General features: G+C 51.6%; 1 protein-coding gene across 7 annotated transcripts in view; it reads right to left on the minus strand.

Annotated features, from left to right (window-relative positions):
* Window positions 1–11,250: 11,250 nt before the first annotated feature.
* The window catches only part of Cacna1a (calcium voltage-gated channel subunit alpha1 A), a 214,131-nt gene continuing 207,782 nt past the window's right edge, over window positions 11,251–17,599 (minus strand). For 3 of the 7 annotated variants that reach the window (XM_060392361.1, XM_060392357.1, XM_060392356.1), the window contains exons 44-47: window positions 16,014–16,049; window positions 14,935–15,121; window positions 12,619–12,872; window positions 11,251–12,253 (exon numbers count right to left, since the gene is read on the minus strand). In XM_060392361.1, the coding sequence (XP_060248344.1) occupies window positions 11,783–12,253; window positions 12,619–12,872; window positions 14,935–15,121; window positions 16,014–16,049 (948 nt within the window). In that variant the 3' untranslated portion in view covers window positions 11,251–11,782. The remainder of the gene's footprint in view (window positions 12,254–12,618; window positions 12,873–14,934; window positions 15,122–16,013; window positions 16,050–17,599) is intronic. The other 4 variants (XM_060392360.1, XM_060392359.1, XM_060392362.1 and 1 more) reach the window with 4 other exon arrangements.

A 17,599-nucleotide genomic window follows, 5' to 3' on the forward strand; every position in this document is an offset into this window, starting at 1 on the left:
TAGAAAATATAAAAAGAACCCCTCCACACACACACACACACACACAAAACATTGGTTAGCTGGACAGTGGTGACACATGCCTTTAATTCCAGCACTTGGGAGGCAGAGGCAGGCAGATCTTCATGAGTTCCAGGCCAGCCTGGTCTACAAAGTGAGTCCAGGATAGCCAGGGCTACACACAGATTTCCTGTCTCGAAAAACAAAACAAAAGAAAACAAAACAAACAAACAAAAAACAACCCAACAGAAACAAAGCCAGTTGGTGGAAACACTAAGCAGGCAGTCAGAGCCTAGGTCTCAGCTGCTGTCCGGTAACACGGTAGTGGGTGGAGAACAGGCTTCTGTTAAATTAATACATTCTAAAGGTTTTTCTCTGTTTATCAGGTGAGGGCTGACACACAGGTGCATAAGAAATAGCTGTTTGGTAGGCTACAAATCACCCAGAATCCCAAGATAAATTGTAATTAGGTCCTTCAGAATTTCAGACCCTGCGCAGACACAGAAGGTTTTATCAGTTGGTCACCTAGGCAGACACTTCTTTCTAGAAATTCTCTCTCATACCTTCTGCCTCTGATGTGAGTTCCAGGGACTGAACTTGTGCCTTCAGGCTTTTGTGGCAAGTGCTTTGATCCACTGAGTCATCCTGTCGGCCTGACACCTTGTTTCCCACTTGTATGGGGGACTTAACAAGACCGACCCAGAGTAGAACACTCTTGGCATTCAGAGCTCTTTGTACTTACTGAAGGGCGTTGGAAAGGCTCAGAAGTAAGGTTTATCTAAACAGGCCCTTCAATTTCGACCAAATTGGTCAAAGAAATCTGAGTTATTCTTCCCCAACGTAGAACCTGTAAAACCTTCTTCTCTTCCCACCCCCTGCAAGACAGGTTTCTTTATGTAACGCTGGCTGTCCTGAGACCTGTTCTTTAGACCAGGCTGGTCTCGAACTCAGATCTGCCTGCCTCTGTCTCCCAAGGACTGGCATTAATGGCTTGTGCCACCACTGCCTGGTTTAGCAAAACTTTTTTTTTTTTAATAATTTATTTAATTTCATTTTACGTGCATTAGTATGAAGATGTCAGATCTCTTGGAATTGGCGGTACAGACAGTTGTGAGCTGCCATGTGGGTATTGGGAATTGAACCTGGGTTCTTTGGAAGAGCAGACAGTAGGCTTAACCACTGAGCCATCTCTCCAGCCCTTAGCAAAACTTTTAAGATAAGGAATTCGAATGTTTTTATCGTCCACCTTGTAATACTTTTGCAAATATTTTAATCTCCACACTAGTAAACTTTTGTTTACCAAAGGTCTGGTTCTCAGAAGTGGCGGAAATGCCTGCCCGCTCCTAGATTTAACTTCTTAGGCTCACCATTTTAAAGCTAGCCAGTCATGAGCAACTGTGAGCTTGCGCTTCAGCCAATGGGGAGACGGCACAGTAAGTGTAAGCAAGACCGCAAAGTAAACCACGGAGATGGCTGCTCCATGATGGGGGCAGGGGGAGGTTTTTGTTGTGAGTAAGAGCAAGAGAGCATCCGGTGGCGCATGGAGCAGTCCAGAGCAAACTGGACATGGCCAGAGGAGAAGAAATGGTCCATAGAAAAACCATGGCTAGGAGGAGGTTAGGTAGCCTCAGGTGGGGATGCCTGTGAACTGGAGCAGCCTGGGTTTGGTGGGGAGGAGGAGGTGGGGAGGACCAGGATGCTGGGGTGGGCTTTGAGGGGCATAAGGAGGGCATGTGAACAGGGACTGGGAAGTCTGGAGGCGAGCGGCGGCTTTGACGTGTCAACAGGGAGACAGAGGCTGGATTTGGTAGGGGAAGGTGAGACAGGGAAGCGGCTCCTTCCTGCAGACAGAAACCCTTTCATAGGTTCCTGATGGACGCTGAAAGTATCCAAGAGCGGCCCCATAGTCCAGCAGGCCTACCCTTTGGGGGCACTCGGGGATTTTCTTCAGACCTCACAGCGTTGGAGTAAAAACCAAGCACACTTGCTGTCTCTGCGTGTTTGTCCTTTGTGCTCGTGAGTGGCGTGCCCTTCAAATGAGGAGCCAGCCTTGCCTTCTCCAGACACTAATTGCAATGGTGGTCTCTTTCTGACAGACCTAGAGAATAGAGCCTCTCTCCCTTTCCTTCTAACAAGAAAACGTAGAATGATGTCAGAGATTTTGTTAGTTTGTTTTAAAGATTTCTGGGTTTCTCTGTGTAACAGCCTTGGCTGTCCTGGAACTCACTCTTTAGACCAGGCTGGCCTGGAACTCACAGAGATCCACCTGCCTCTGCTACCCTGAGTGCTGAGAACGCAGGCGTGCACCGGCCCTGGCCTACTTTATTTTTATATGTGTGGATGTTTTGTCTGCATGTGTGCATGCAGTGCCCCAAAGAAGAGGAGGGGGAGTCACTGAAACGGGAGTTAACAGCCGACTGGTAGCAGCAGTGCCAGTGCTAGAACTGAACGCAGAGCCTCTGCAACAGCAACAAAACCATCTGCCACTGAGCTAAATCCCCAACCCTTAATCATTTATTCTTTCTTATTTTTAATCCACGTGCGTTGGTGTTCTGCCTGCCTGTATATTTGTGTGAGGGTGTTGAATCCTCTGAAACTGGAGTTACAGACAGTTGTGAGCTGCCATGTGGGTGCTGGGAATTGAACCAGGGTCCTCTAGAAGAGCAGGCAGCATTCTTGACCGCTGAACCATCTCTCCAGCCCCTAAACCTGCCAAACCATTTCTCCACCCCTTGTTTTGTTTTTTGCTTGTTTGTTTTGATTTTTGTTTTGTTTTGTTTTGTTTTGAGACAGGGTTATATCTATATGGCCCTGGCTGTCCTGGAACTCACTCTGTAGCCCAGCCAGTGCTAGGATTCATCACCTGCCTCTACCTTCCAAGTGCTGAGATGAAAAGCATGTGCCACCACACTTGGCCCTTGGTTTATTTTTTTGAGACGGGGTCTGCCTGGTCCGGAATCTACAGTGATCCCTTGCTTCTGCATTCCTAGGAGAGTTATAGGAAGATACCGTGCCAGACTTTAGTTGTTGTTTTGTCTCGTTTTAGGCGGGGGAGTCAGGTTTTCATGTAGCCCAAGCTGGCCTTCAAATACAATGGTGCCAAGAAGAATGAGTTCCTGATCTTCCTGCTTCTACTTTCCAAATTCCGGGATTATAGCCTTGCACCACTGCGCCCAGTTACCTGTGCTCTGTGCTTGTGACATGACCTCTGTGGTACTGTACCTGTAAATCCAGCACCAAGGCAAGAGGATGGACTCTGAAGGCCAGCCTGGGCTACAGTATAAAATCTTTCTTTTCTCAAGACAGGGTTTCTCTGTGTAACCTTGGCTGTCCTGGACTCACTTTGTAAACCAAGTTGGCTTTGAACTCATAGGGATCCACCTGCCTCTGCCTCCCTGAGTTCTGGGATCACAGGTGAGCACCACCACATGTAGCTGCTTTAATATAAAATCTTGATGCCCAGCAATGGCACACACATTTAATCCCAGCAGTTGGAGGCAGAGGCAGGTGGATTTCTGAGCTTGAGGCCAGAGTGGTCTACAGAGTGAGTTCCAGGACACAGGACAGCCAAGGCTACACAGAGAAACCCTGTTTTGAAAAAAACAAAACAAAAAAAACCCAAAAATAAAAGCAAAAAACCAAATCAAAACAACAACAACAAAAAAGAAAAATAAAGGAAAGAAGAAAAGGAAGAAGGAAAGAAAGTGAGAGAGAGAAAGAAAGAAAGAAAGAAAGTTAGTTAGTTGATATTTTGTTGATATTTTTCCGCCTTGCAGGGGCAAAGTCCCTCTCTCTCTCTCTCTCTCTCTCTCTCTCTCTCTCTCTCTCCAGCCTATGGACATCCCTGGGCGGTGGAGAGTACACACGTTGTCCTCCCTTGTGTTTCAGTCCTAGCTAGGGCAGCCTGCAGTTGAGCCTGGAGAGGCCTGAGCCGAGATCCACCCTGTAGCCTTAGATCCCAAACTCAGGCTTGAGTTTCTGGTCAGGCCAGGCAGACAGGCTTGAGCTCCCATAACCCCACATGCCCCAAGACTCCAAGCCTGGGAAAAGTGGATCCTACACCCAGGCTGCCCCAGAGGTACGTTCTCTCACCACACTAGGTTTTTTGGCTTATGATTCACTGCTTTCTTTCTTTCTTTCTTTCTTTCTTTCTTTCTTTCTTTCTTTCTTTCTTTCTTTCTTTCTTTCCTTCCTTCCTTCCTTCCTTCCTTCTTCCTTCCTTCCTTCCTTCCTTCCTTCTTTCTTTCTTTCTTTTTTCCTTCCTTCCTTCCTTCCTTCCTTCCTTCCTTCCTTCCTTTCTTTCTTGAGACAGAGTGATCTCTAATTCGGGATCTTCCTGTCACAGTCTCCCAAGTGCCAGGATGACAGGCAGCCACAGTATACTTCTGCTTCTTTTCTTTCTTTTTTTCTTGGAATTCTTCCTTCTCTTCCTCGAGACAGGGTTTCTCTGTGTAGCCCTGGCTGGCCTGGAATTTGCTCTGTAGACCAGGCTGGCCTCGAACTCCCAGAGATCTGTCTGCCTCTGCCTCCTGAGTGATGGGATTAAAGGCACTTGCCACCACTGCCTAGTTTGTTTTGTATTTTTGAAATAGGATCTTACCGTGTGCTCCTGGCCATCCCAGAACTCATGGAGATCCATCTGCCTTTTATTTCAAGTGCTGAGATTAAAAGCACCTGGTTCACCAGACTGGATCATGTACACCTCTAATCCCAGCCCTTGGGAGGCAGAGGCAGTCGGATCTCTGTGAGTTCCAGGACAGCCTGGTCTATAAAGCAAGTCCAGGACAGTGGAGGCTACACAGAGAAACCCTGTCTCAAAAAGACAAAAACAACAACAAAAAATACTTGCGGCTATACCCAAGTTTAATTTTATTGTTTTTGTATGTATGTGAACCTATGTGATGTGTGTGTGGGTTGCCTTTGGAGAGTAGAGGAAGGCACTAGATCCACTGGGAATAAAGTTATAGGTGAGTTTGCTGCTCTGAGTACTGGAAACCATACTTCTGAAAGAGCAAGTGCTTATAACCTTTGGAGCATTTCTTCAGTCTATTGTTCTCGGGTCAGTGCCCTATGGGTTTTAGCTCCCAACCCTCACACCCCAAGTGTGTGTGTGTGTGTGTATGTGCGTGCGCATACAACACACACACACACACACACACACACACACGCACTGGGATGGACCCAGGGCCTCACACATGCTAGGCAGTAGTCAACCTCTAAGCCATACCCCAGCCCCTCACTGGGGGGGTCTAGGCAGGGCCTGTGTGTCTGAGTCAACCACTTGCCCCATCTTGAAATATTGGACATTGTCTCTGGCTTTAATTAACTCGATACCAATTGCAACTTCATCTTCTACTATGACAACCAAATATGTCTCCAGAGGTTGGGGTGGAGTGGTGAGCAGCATGTCACCCACCCACCCACCAGGGGACAACCAGCAAAGCCAGACTGTGTTTAAGAGCGTTTAAGAATTTATTTATTCGTTTGTTGAATGAGGACATGACTGCTCTTAGGTATGGTTGAGGAGAAGGTTTTCTTGTAGATATGAGAGAACAGCCAGAGACACCTAGAAGCATCCAGATTGAACCAGGCCATGAGAGGAGAGAGAGAGAGCAAAAGAAGAGAAAGAGGAGAGAGGGCAAACTAGCCAAGAGAGGAGCCTAAGACCAAGAGGCCAAGAGAAAGCCAAGAGCCAAAAGAGCATGTGGCGAAAAGGTTGGTTCTCAGAAGAAAGAAGGGCTGGGGGAGACACGCAGCCTGGGCGGTCTGGGCTGGGAAGGGTTAGAGTAGGGGTGAGGATGAGAAGGGCAGCGAGCAGCCACAGGTATTGAGTGAGCCTTGTCCAGGGTTTCTTTGGGAACTGGCATTTATCTTCATTTCATTTTATCTTTGAGACAGGCTCTCATCTATCTAGTTCAGGCCTAGGTTGGCCTCAAACTTGTTAGGAAGTCAAAGGTGACTTTGATCTTCTGATCCTCCTGCCTTCAGCACCCAAGCACTGGGGTCCCGAGGATACCGGCCTGCACCTGGTTTATTCGGTGCTGAGGACTGAAGCCGGGCTCTGGGGCGTTGGAGAGCTAGGCAGTCTCACCACCTCGGAGCCGCGTTCTCAGCCGGGTTTGCTTTTCTGCTCCTTCCGAAGCCTCTTCGCTTTCTTTTTCTCAAGTGCCCCCACACCCTGTGCCTTTCTCTTTCTGAGCCAAAGGCCTGACTACTCAACCCAACCGGGCTGGCCGAGACCTTGGGGCTGCCCTGCTCAGCCTCTGCTGTAGCTGGGTTGTCTGGGAGGGCACCAGGCCTTCACAGGCTCCTCACACTGGCCCGACGCCCTCTGATGCTGTGGTTGGGAGTTCCAGGCACCGGGTGTGTACAGTTCCTGCTCCTGCTGCTCCTGTCGGGTATGGCAACACCCAGGGCCTCAACCACGGGCTGAGCTCCACCCCAGGTGGACCGGACTTTGAAATACATTGTTTTATCCACTTACTCTTGTTTTGTGAAGACTACACAAAATCCATGTTTTTGTGTTTGTTTTTTGCTTTTTAGTTTATTTTTGTAACCCAGGCTAGCCTCCGTCTTTCTGTCTCCGCCTTCTGTCTCTGCCTTTCTAAAGCTGGGGTTACAGACTGTGTGTCTTCACACCCTTCTCATCTTTTACATTAGTTAATTATTTAGTGTGTATGCTGTTTTGTCTGCACCTTGTGGGAGTCCAGTGCCTAAGATGGCCAGAAGAGGGTGTCAGATCCCCTAGAACTGGATTTTACAGACACTTGTGAGATCTGGGAACTGAACCCAGGTCTTCTGCAAGAGCGACCCATGCTCTTAACTATTAAGCCATCTCTCCAGCCTCCATGTATCTTCTTTGTAATTTTTTTTTTGTTTTTTTTTTTAAATACAGAGTTTCTCTGTTTTAGCCCTGGCTGTCCCGGAACTCACTTTATACACCAGGCTGGCCATGAACTCACAAAGATCCACCTGTCTCTGCCTCCCCAGTGCTGGGATCAAAGGCATGTGCCACCACCACCTGGCTTTGTAATCATTAAAAAACAAAAAACAAAACAAAATTAAAAACAAAAAAAACTTTTTTTTTTTGTGTGTGGATGTGTGTGGGCAAATCTGGAGGTCAGAGGACGGGAGTCAGTTTTACTGTTTATCGTGAGTTCCTGGAGTTTGAACCCTGGCCACCAGGCTTGGTGGCAAGCTGCTAGCCTGCTGCTCACGCACCCTATGTCTTCTAAGTTTCAAACAGTTTCAGGAAGTGAACATGGGCGGTGATGAGTCTGAGGCTCCTCTGGCTTTTCACTCCCGAGATGGTCTAGGACAGTTTGTTTACCTTTTGTGTTGGTGGGCACTTGGACTCACACTGGTTATTCTCCTATCTCAGCTTCCTAAGTGCTAGGACTACAGATTACAGGTGTGATTCATTAGAGCAGATTATAGAAGGCTTTATTGTTTGTGTTTGTCTATTTTAAAAAACTATTTATTTAATTTTATGTGCATTGGTGTGAAGGTGTCAGATCCCTTGGAATTGGTGCTGCAGTTTTGAGCTGCCATGTGGGTGCTGGGAACTGAACCCGGGTCCTTTGGAGGAGCAGACGGTGCTCTTAACCACTGAGCCATCTTCCCACCCCCTATTTTTGGTGTTTTGAGACAGGGTCTTGCTATGTAGCTCTGGCTGACCTGTAACTCGCTGTGTAGACCAGGCTGGCCTTGAACCCGAAGATTCTTCTTCCGTCCCAAATATTGAGATTATAAGAGTGAGCCACTCCACCTAACCTTAATGAGCTTTTTGTCCCAGTTTAAATCATACATCCCAGCTGGGCCTAGCGGTGTCTGTAATCCTAGCCATTTAGGAGGTGGCAAGAAGATTTCCAGCTTAAGGGCAGTCCGGGCAACTTAGGGGTGTAGGTCAGAGGTGGCATGGCACACTTGCTTGATATGTAGGAGGCTCTTGGTTCAATCCTCAGTGCTGAATACAAGCCTAAATAACAAAAATGCATCCCATAAAATTGGTCATTCTAGGAGCAGGTTCTGTAAAGGTGCTTGCCAAGTTGAATCCTTTGGACCTACTTGGTAGGCGAGAACTGACCCCCACGCACTGTCCTCTGACTTTAAAATAGCTGCTGTAGCATGGGTACACGAACACACATCTGTAAATAAATAAATGTAAAGAGATGTGAGCATTTTAATTATTGTCAGGCTGGTTCAATGACATTAAGCGCATTCTTGTGCAACCTGTGTGCTGCCCTCATTAATCGTCAACTTTCCTGTTTGTCCTCTTTATGCCTCCAGGAATCTCTGCTGTCTTTCTGTCTCTGCTTAGATGAGTGAGTTCTCACTAATGACTATCTAAGCATGCCCCTTTCCTGAGCCTTCTATGGTGCCTACTGGCATTGGGCTAGGACAAGAGAAATAGAAAATCTCAGACAAGTAGGCAAAGAGAATGACCAGTCACCTGGGAGACAGGAGGTAGACCCTGGCTCTGGCTGTGGGAAATCTCAGGCTTCCAGTTAGGGGATGCACCGTGGCTGTGCTGTCTAAGGTGGAGGAGGGGATCTTGGAGGCAGGGACATTGGCTCGGAGAGGTGGATTTCTGGGCCAAATTTCAGCTGCGTGGTCTGGCAGAGGTAGGTGAGAGCAGGAGACATGGTCACGCAAAACTCCATACTCTACAGACGTCCAGATCCTGGGGAGGCCGTACTGTCGCTGGCACCCTGCTTAAAGCTGGCAGCCAAAGATTGGTGATGCTGGTCTGGTATCCTCATGGTGAGACGGCTTGCTGGGCCACCTCTGGACTACCTCAGCTACAGACATGCATGTGCCATTTAGAGGGCCCAGTGTGATAAGGTGGTTCTGCCTGCTGCCCTCATTCTCCTGCTTCAGGATTGATTCTATGTCTGCATGCATAGCAACTGCATGCATGTTCAGGCCGCATTTGGCGCAGGCCTGGCATTGCTCAACAAGAGGAGTACTGCCACACCCAGAGACTCCTTTCAGAGCTCGCACTCCTTTCAGAGGTCAGAGAACAACTTGCAGGACTCAGTTCCCTCCTTCCACCTCGCGGATCCAGGGATTAAACTCAGACCATCAGGCTTGGTGGCAGACACTGCTACCCCACATCATTCATTTTGAGACAGGGTCTTGCTGTGATGCCCAGGCTTTTCTTGAGCTTCTAAGTTTAAAGGATCTTCCTGCTTGCCAGGTGCAGTGGTACATGCCTGTAATCCTAGCACTTAGGGAGGCAGGTGGATCTCTGTGAGTTCCAGGCCAGCCTGGTCTACAAAGCAAGCCTAGGCCAGCCAAAGCTACACAAAGAAACCCTATCTCGAAAACCAGAAACAAAAACAACAACAAAAAAGATCTTCCTGGTGCAGTTTCTTGAGTAGCTAAGATCAAGGACCTGTTCCATCAGCCCAGGTTCCTGACTTACATCTACTCACTTTAATTTTTTTAAATTTATTTTATGTGTGTGTGCCTGCATTTATGCCAGGGTATCACGAGCATGCAGTGCCTGCAGAGGCCAGAAGGGCTCATTCCATCCCTGGGGGAATGGACTTACAGACTTTTGGGTGCTCGGAACGGACCCCAGGTCCTCTGGGAGAGCAGTCCGTGCTCTGGCTGCTGCTGAGCCACTTCAACACTCTCCCACGCTGGCATTTCATGAAAAATGTTTTATCAGAACACAGCTCACGTTTGTACATCACAAATGAAAACATACACACATACACACACACAGTGTGTGTGTGTCCAGTTCTATTATTTCCATTTTACCAAAGAGAAGTAGGGGCACAGAGAAGTTAAACCGCATGCTAAAGGTTACAAAGCCCATGAAGTTTTGAAAATATGATGTCAAGGCTGGATGGTAGTAACAATCCCTCAGTCAAATGACTGTTAAAAATTTAAGTATGTGCCAGGGCAGTGGTGGCGCACGCCTGGAACTCCAGCACTGGGAAGCAGAGGCAGTCTGTCATGTCTCTGTGAGGTGGAGGTCAGCCTGGTCTACACAGGGAGTTCCGGTACAGCCAGGACTTACATAAACTCCATCTCACAAAACAAAACAAAAAGTGAGCACACTCCTGGAATCCCAGCACTCAGGGAGGCAGAGGCAGGTGGATCCATGTGAGTTCCAGGTCAGCCTGGTCTACAGAGCGAGTCCAGGACAGCCATGGCTCTGTCACACAGACAAACCCTGTCTTGAAAAACCAAAAGACCAACCAATCAACCAAACCAAAGCCAAAACCCGAAAAGGTGGTTAACGGTAAAAGAAGGCAGTTAGTCCTCACCTGTGTGGCCCCCACAGAATCCACGTGCACGCACTCCTGTATGCACACACAGCCTGCACACTCAGACACAGAGGACCAGAAGTTGCCCCATCAGGCCAGAGAAATGATCTTTGTCTGAACTTGAAAGAGGGACACCTGCTGTTTGTGTGAACAAAGGTTCTTCTCACCTAATCTGCAGTTTTACAGATACAAGCCATATTCACAGAGTCTTCTAAACAGGCAAAGACAGGGTGAGACTGGGGAGCCTGGGGGCTGGACAGAGGCCTCTTACCACCTGCTTGTGTGCGGCCACGGAAGGCTGCAATGATTGTGTAGACAGCGAACTAGATGAGGTAGGTGAATGCAGGGTGAGGAGGTCATCCTTGTGTAAAAACCCTGGTGGGGATGGGAGATTTGGGGGATGGGGGCTGAAGACATGGGTCAGAAGATGGCTTTCAAAGGACTAAGCTCAGTGTCCCAACAGCCGGGTTAGAGGACCCTCTAACTCCGGCTCCAGGGATCCAATGCCTCTTCTGGCCTCGGAAGGCATTTGCACATATGCACAAACTCACAGATACATAAGTAAACAACACATCTGAAAAAAAGAAATCCTGGTTCCACTCACTGCTCTGACGCGACCCGTAACCCTTCCACAGACTGTTCAGATCTTTGACCTTCCCCCACCCCCGCCAGTTCTCCACGGCTGAGGCAGGTTGAGGAAGTCAAGAACCAGAGGTCAGGGCGAGTAGAGTGGGTGGTACCAGAGGCTGGGCACAGCCAGGGGCGAGCCTCTGTCCTGCCGGAGTACTCTCTCAAGGAGTCACAGCTGCCCTTACCTGGGAGTAAACCCAGGGCCGTTCATGGTACCTGCGGGCTCTGCTTCCCAGCGATGCCCCAGCGCGGTTCTCTCACTGACCCCCCTCCTTTCATTTCCCAGGAGTAACTTGCATGGCATCTTGGTCAAGGGACAAAGACCACTCCAGTTCAGAAGCCCTTGGATTCAAGTTTTTTCGTTTTTATTATTTTTTTTGTTCTTTTTAATGTCATGCAATATTTCACAGTCCCAAGCCCACGTTTTTCAAACAAGATAGGAAAAAAAGAAAAAAAAGTTTTTAAAAAGATAAAGGAAAAAAAGAAGCAAGGGAATCGGTGGTGGTGGTCATTTTTTCTCTTCTCTCTTTTGTTATTTCAAGCAGGACCAAATGTCAGGGGGAAAAAACTTTTGTCCTTTTAAAAACTGTTAGTGTTATTTTCTTGTAGTTGATCTCTGCAGGCAGTAATAAGTTTGGCGTGGCCCGCAAGCACTCCCGTGGGTCTGAGAAGTGTGTGGGGCGTGCAGCCGTCCCTCCGGCTCGCAGCCACCTCGGTTTCCTTCACCGGGAAAACGAAAGATTCGATTGAGATGATAAAACTCATCAATAGAAGCTATTTTTTGTTTTCCTCCCCGGTTTTCTTTTTTAAAAACGTTATTGTTTATCATTTGCGGCGCGCCCGCGCGGGGCGGGCGCTGCGGGGGGCGGGGCGGCTTAGCACCAGTCGTCCTCGCTCTCGCTGTACGCGTCGTGCGCGCCCCTGCGGGCTGTGCGCGGCCGCGGCGCGCCGTGCCCCGCGTAGTAGCCATTGGGCAGCCTGCGGCCGTGGCGCGGTGACGCGCAGCCCGCGGCGCGCGGAGTCCTGGGCGACCGCGGCGCGGGCTCGTGCGCGCCCCCTGGCTGCTCGCGCGGGTCGTCGGGCTCGGTGTAGTCGGCGCCACGCGGCCGCGGGCCCTCAGGCGCATGCGCAGGCCAGCGCGGCGCACGGCGGCACCCTCTCGGCGAGCCGCCAGGGGGCGCCGCGGGACCCGCCAGCCTGCGCGGCGCAGGCCTGCGCGGAGCCGGCGAGTAGGACACAAGCGGCCGCGGGGTGCAGGGGGTCTGGGGGAGCTGGCGGCGGCCGCGCCGCGGCGTGCTGGTGCCGGACGTAGAGGGGGCTGGGCTTCCACTGACGGAACTACTGCCCTACACGAAAATCGAAACAAAGGAAATCAAAAGCAAAGATACCACGGACCGACCAGGAGCACACGGGGACACACAGACGGGAGGGCGGGCGGGCGGGCGGCGGGACGGAGAGGCGGGGAGGGGGGACGGGCAAACCAACACAACAGTGAGGAGAGAAACGAGAAACGAGCTTCGTAAGTTTCCGAAGTCACTCACAGGCGTCCGCAGGACTCGAGTCGCAGGGAGGCCGGGCCGAGGGGGACTCGAGAGCAGCGGGCTGCCCGCGCCCCGCCCCGGGCACCTCCCACTCCCACCCCCGTCCTTCCCATCCGCTGCAGCCCCGCCCCGCCCGCCCCGTCCGGTCAGCCTGGGCCTGCCACACGCACCTGTCTGTGTGTCGCGTGCTCCCGACCTTCGCTGGGCGAGCGGGACCAGCGCTGCTCCCGGGCCCGCGCCCGGCCTGTGTCCGGTCGCTCCTGTGCGTAGCGCTCTCGGTCGGGGGCTGGGGGATGATGGTGGTGGTGGTGGTGGTGGTGGTGCGGCCGATGCTTCCGGTCCTTGGGCCGGCCCCGGTCCTGGTCCCGATCTTTGGAAGGCAGGTCACCCGATTGGGTGGTCATGCTCAGATCTGTCCCCAGGCCTAAGTGGGAGGTGATGGTGAGGGAGGAGGAACAGGCCCCAGAAGGGAAGGGAGAAGCCTGGGAGGCAGGGCATGGAGGGTCCCCAGGCTCAGCGCTGCAGCCCCTGGTTTCCTTCCTATTCTCTCTCATTCCCCCCAACCTACGTTTTTGAAAATTTGTTTTCAGCTCGTACACCCTCCCGCGGAGGCACTTATCTGAAAGTGTGACATTCTACCTCAAATGTTCCAGGAATCAAACTCCTGTCTTCAGGCTTGGCAGCAAATGCCTTTACTGGCTAAGCCACCTTGCTTGGCCCATCCCTTTTCTTAGTGTCGAATAGGAGCAGCTTAGGGCCTTGCATGCTGGCCTTCCCTACCACCAGACACACCGACCTAGCCTCTTTTCTTCCTCTTAGCATTTTAACATTTCTGTGTGTGTGTGTGTGCGCGCGCCAGAGATTAACCTGGGCGTTGTTCCTCAGGAGCTGTTCACCTTCCTTTTGTTGTAATTGGGGGTGGGGTCGTGTGCCGCTCACACCTTTGATCCCAGCACTCAGGAGGCAGAGACAGGGGGATCTTTTTGAGTTCAGGCTAGCCTGGTCTACAAAGAGAGTCCAGGACACGCCAAGGCTACATAGAGAAATCCTGTAACTTTGTCTCAATAGAAAAAAAAAAGTGCTGCTCTTGCTGAGGATGTAAGTTAGCTGCACCCATGCTCAAAACCTCTCTAGGTCATAGACGTACACACACACACACACACACACACACGAACTGGAAAAATAAAATACAGTTGGGCATGGTGGCACACACCTTCAATCCCAGCACCCAGGCAGCAGAGGCAGACAGCTCTCTGAGTTTGAAGTTGACCTGGTCTACAGAGTGAGTTCCAACATAGCCAGAGCTACATAGAGAAACCCTGTCTCTTGGGGAAAGACAGCCAACAAAAAAACCTCTAACTAAACAAACATCCGAGACATGCCTTTAATCCTAGAGTTCCAGGCCGACTAGGCCCACATAGTGAGATCTTGTCACAAACTAAATACATCAGTCTTATTTGTTTACTTATTTATTTTGGTGTATATGCTGTGTGTACATGTGTGTGAGTGTGGGTGCAAATGTCACAAAGGTATGTGGAGGCTGGGACGACGCTGGGTGTTGGCCCTCCTCGTCTGTCCTGTTTGAAGCTGAGGGATCTGTTGTCCTCAGCCCCCAGCCCCCTTAGGAGGGCTGGGGTTACAGATCCGCACTGCTCTGCCCTGCTCCTCACGCACTCAGGTCCTCGTGCTTGTGTGGGAGCTGCTTTACCTGTGGAGCCTCTCCGGCCTCTGCCTTGTTTTTCCAAAGACAGCGCCTCTGTGCCTGGGACTCTGAGTGGCTCAGGCTGGTTGGCCTGTGGGCACGGGGGACCCAGCTGTTTCTTCTTTCCCAGCAGATGTGCCTCACACACACACTGCCACAGCGGGCTTTGTAGATGGTGCCGGTGGTCCTAAGTCAGGTCCTCACGCTTGTGTGGCAGCCAATAGCTCCACCCCAGAGACAGCACCTAGCCTCTGTCCTCTCTCTCTAATAATTTATCTATTTTTACTTTATGTGCATTGGTGTTTTGCCTGCATGCATGTCTTTGTGAAAGTGTCAGCTCTCCTGGAACTGGAGTTAGAGGCAGGTGTGAGTGGCCCATGTGGGTACTGGGAATTGAACCTGGGTCCTCTGGAAGAGCAGTCAGTGTTCTCAACTGCTGAGCCACCATCCCTTCAGCCCTTTCTTTCTTTTTGGGTTTTCAAGACAGGGCTTCTCTGTGTAGGTTCAGCTCTCCTGGAACTTGCTCTGTAGACCAGGCTAGGCTAAAACTCAGAGATCCTCCTACCTCTGCCTCCTGAGTGCTGGAGTTAGTGGCATGTGCCACCACGCCCGGCTCCTTCGTCCCTTTGTAAGTTGGAGTATGTGAGTATGTGTTATGGTTGACTCGCCTCCACTCCCAGATCCTAACCCTCTCTCTCCAGCTTCTCCCATGCTGGTATCAACCTCCTCCTCCCGGCCTTCTGTTTCTTTGTGGGTGCTCTGTTCTGGGTCCCCTGGCACTCACCTGTGTCCACATCAGTGTAGCGGCCCAGAGAACGCTCGGAGGTGCGGTGGCCACGGTCCCGGCGGCGTTGGTGGTAGCGCTGGTTCTCCTCAGGGGGCACTCTCTCCAGGGAGTAGTCATCCAGGCGCCGGGCTTTGGGTCCCAGCACAGAGGCTGAGCGCTTCATGGGGCTGGTATCAGAGATGGTCTGGGGGAGGGCCACAGATGTGGGCAGAGTTAGCGGTCAGCACTTTTGTAGCCTGCGCCTTCCAGCCCTGTAGCTGGTGCTTAGCGGATTGGTGACAGAACCAGGATGTGTGAGCATCCGGGGACTGTGTCTAGGGGTGCAGTGTGTGTGTGGGGGGGTGAGTCTGGCTTGCTGACAGCAAGGGTTCTTAAGTCCCACTGACAGGACTTTGGCTACTTCTTAGGGGATGTGATGGACTGTGGCCAGAAGCCCCTGGCTGACCCCCTGCCCTGCTTTCCAGGAGCCCCTGGTGTTCAGCCTGGCTGGCAAGAAGCATGCTCCGCTTGCAGAGTGCAAGCCTGGGAGCCCTGCTTCTCCTTGGTCCAACTCTCCTGACCATCACCCCCACCCCCAACTCTGGTTCCTATCACCCAGGCCGGGCTGGGCTGCCCTGGCAGTAGAGATACAGGAGATCATTCTGAGTCTGCATTTACTGTCCCACAATCCTTGGTCTTGCTCTGCCATGGACAGTCTTCAGTTCTCTGTAGCAGAAGAAGACAGGGCCAACTGGACCAGGCCTGGTCCAACTCTGATGTGCCGGACCCAGTCCAAGGAAGGAGCTAAAGGGACCTGATGCAGTAAGCCAGTGGTCACTGGTGGAGTTGGAGAGACAGACCCCCCAAGAAAGGGGTAGGACGGGCAGTTCGGCCTCTTGGAGGCTCTGAAGACGAAGTGGGGTGCAGTGTGGCCCTTGACACACAGGACACAACACATGAGGAAGGGGCTCCATGGGGAGGGGTGGGGTCTGCAATGAAAGGGCGGGGTGGAGGGCAGGGGGAGATGGTGGGAACTGTCACAGACAGGGCAGGGAGGGAGAGGGGCTGGAGCCAAGCTGGCCGGGCGCGGTACATACACTGAGGTTATTTCCACGTGGCCGGCCCCTTCTCCTCTGTCCCAGCCCCACAGGGTGGCGCACACAGAAAAAAACAGAAAGAAGGAAATAAATATAAAAGGCCAAAGGGATGGTGAGGTGGTGGGTGGTACATGGAGGAGGTAGTGGGTAGAGAGAGGTTAAAATTTCTGGTGTTGAGTGAGGGGGCGCCCCAGGACCCGGCTGGCTGTCCCCCACAATGGGCACAGAAGAAACAAGAGACAGACAGATGGCAGAGACACGAGACCGACAGATGGGACTACAAGGCCACAGGCTCCTGGCCCATTTCATGCGATGCGCTGCGGCCCAGCACCCCTCCCCCGCCTCGCTCCAGCTTCAGCTCAAAGCTTCCAGGTGGCCATCAGCCCAGCTTGGCTCATCTCTGTTTTGGGACCAGCAGGCCAGGCCTGACAGAAGGGATGGGGCAGCTACATGCACCCCAGGTCACAGCAGCCAGAGGCCAGACCCTTGGGCCATGACAACCCAGCCAGGCGCAGCGAGTATGCTCCATAACGCAGGGCGAGCTGTCCCAGCCAGGCATGCCTGCCCCGCCTGCCCTTCCTTCTTGTCCTCAGTGGCAGCCTGGGGTTTGTCCCACCTCCTACTGCGCAGTAGCCAGGCATGCTTGTTCCCCTTCCCCGTGGGGATCTGCCTTCCCTATAAGGGGCTGAAGTAGCTCGGAGAAGCAGCCACACTGAGACACACATACCAGGGACACACCCAACCTCCCCCAGACACGTGACAGAATATATGTCCAGCCATCCCATACCCACCCAGACTCTGCCTTCAGATCCCCCGGACATGCCTTATCCCTGAAGGCAGCAGGCCGTGTGCATGCCCACGAGCATGCCTGTTCTCACGAGGGTAGCACACAGGTGCTTGTGCATGTGTGCAAGTGGTATGTGAAGTGCATGGGTAGCAGGGCCATGTTTTGGCTGTGATGGAACCCAGGCCTGCCCATGCTAAGCACAGGAGATACCATGAACTCCAACTCCAGCTTTGGAGTCAGGGTTCTATTTTCCTTTTTAAAAATTAGTTTCTTGCCAGGCGCAGTGGCACACACCTGTAATCCCAGCACTTGGAGTGGCAGAGGCAGGTGGATCTCTGTGAGTTCGAGGTCAGCCTGGTCTACAAAAGCAAGTCCAGGACAGCCAAGGCTACACAGATACACAGAGAAACCCTATCTCAAAAAACCAAAAAAAAAAAAAGTTCTTATTTGTATATATGACTGGGAGTTTGTGGACCTGGGAAGGCCACAGAAGGGCACTGGCTGCCCTGGAGCTCCAGCCCCAGGAGGCTGTGAACTGTCATAGGTGCTGGCAATCAGTCAGGTCCCCTGCAAGAGCAGCAGTGGCTTACCGGGTGAGCCACCTCTCCAGCTGGTAGTAAGGATTCTTAAGTTTTGTTTTGAGACAGAATCTCACATAGTTCAGGCTGCCCTCAAGCTAGCTACATAGTGGTGCCTGGCCTCGAACTCCAGATCTTCCTATTTCCGCCTCCCAAGTGCTGGGATCACAGATGTAAGCCATGTTGTTTGTTTTGAGACATGGTCCAGATCTGTAGCCTAA

Source organism: Meriones unguiculatus, chromosome 10, assembly GCF_030254825.1.
Source record: "Meriones unguiculatus strain TT.TT164.6M chromosome 10, Bangor_MerUng_6.1, whole genome shotgun sequence".
Taxonomy (NCBI): domain Eukaryota; kingdom Metazoa; phylum Chordata; class Mammalia; order Rodentia; family Muridae; genus Meriones; species Meriones unguiculatus.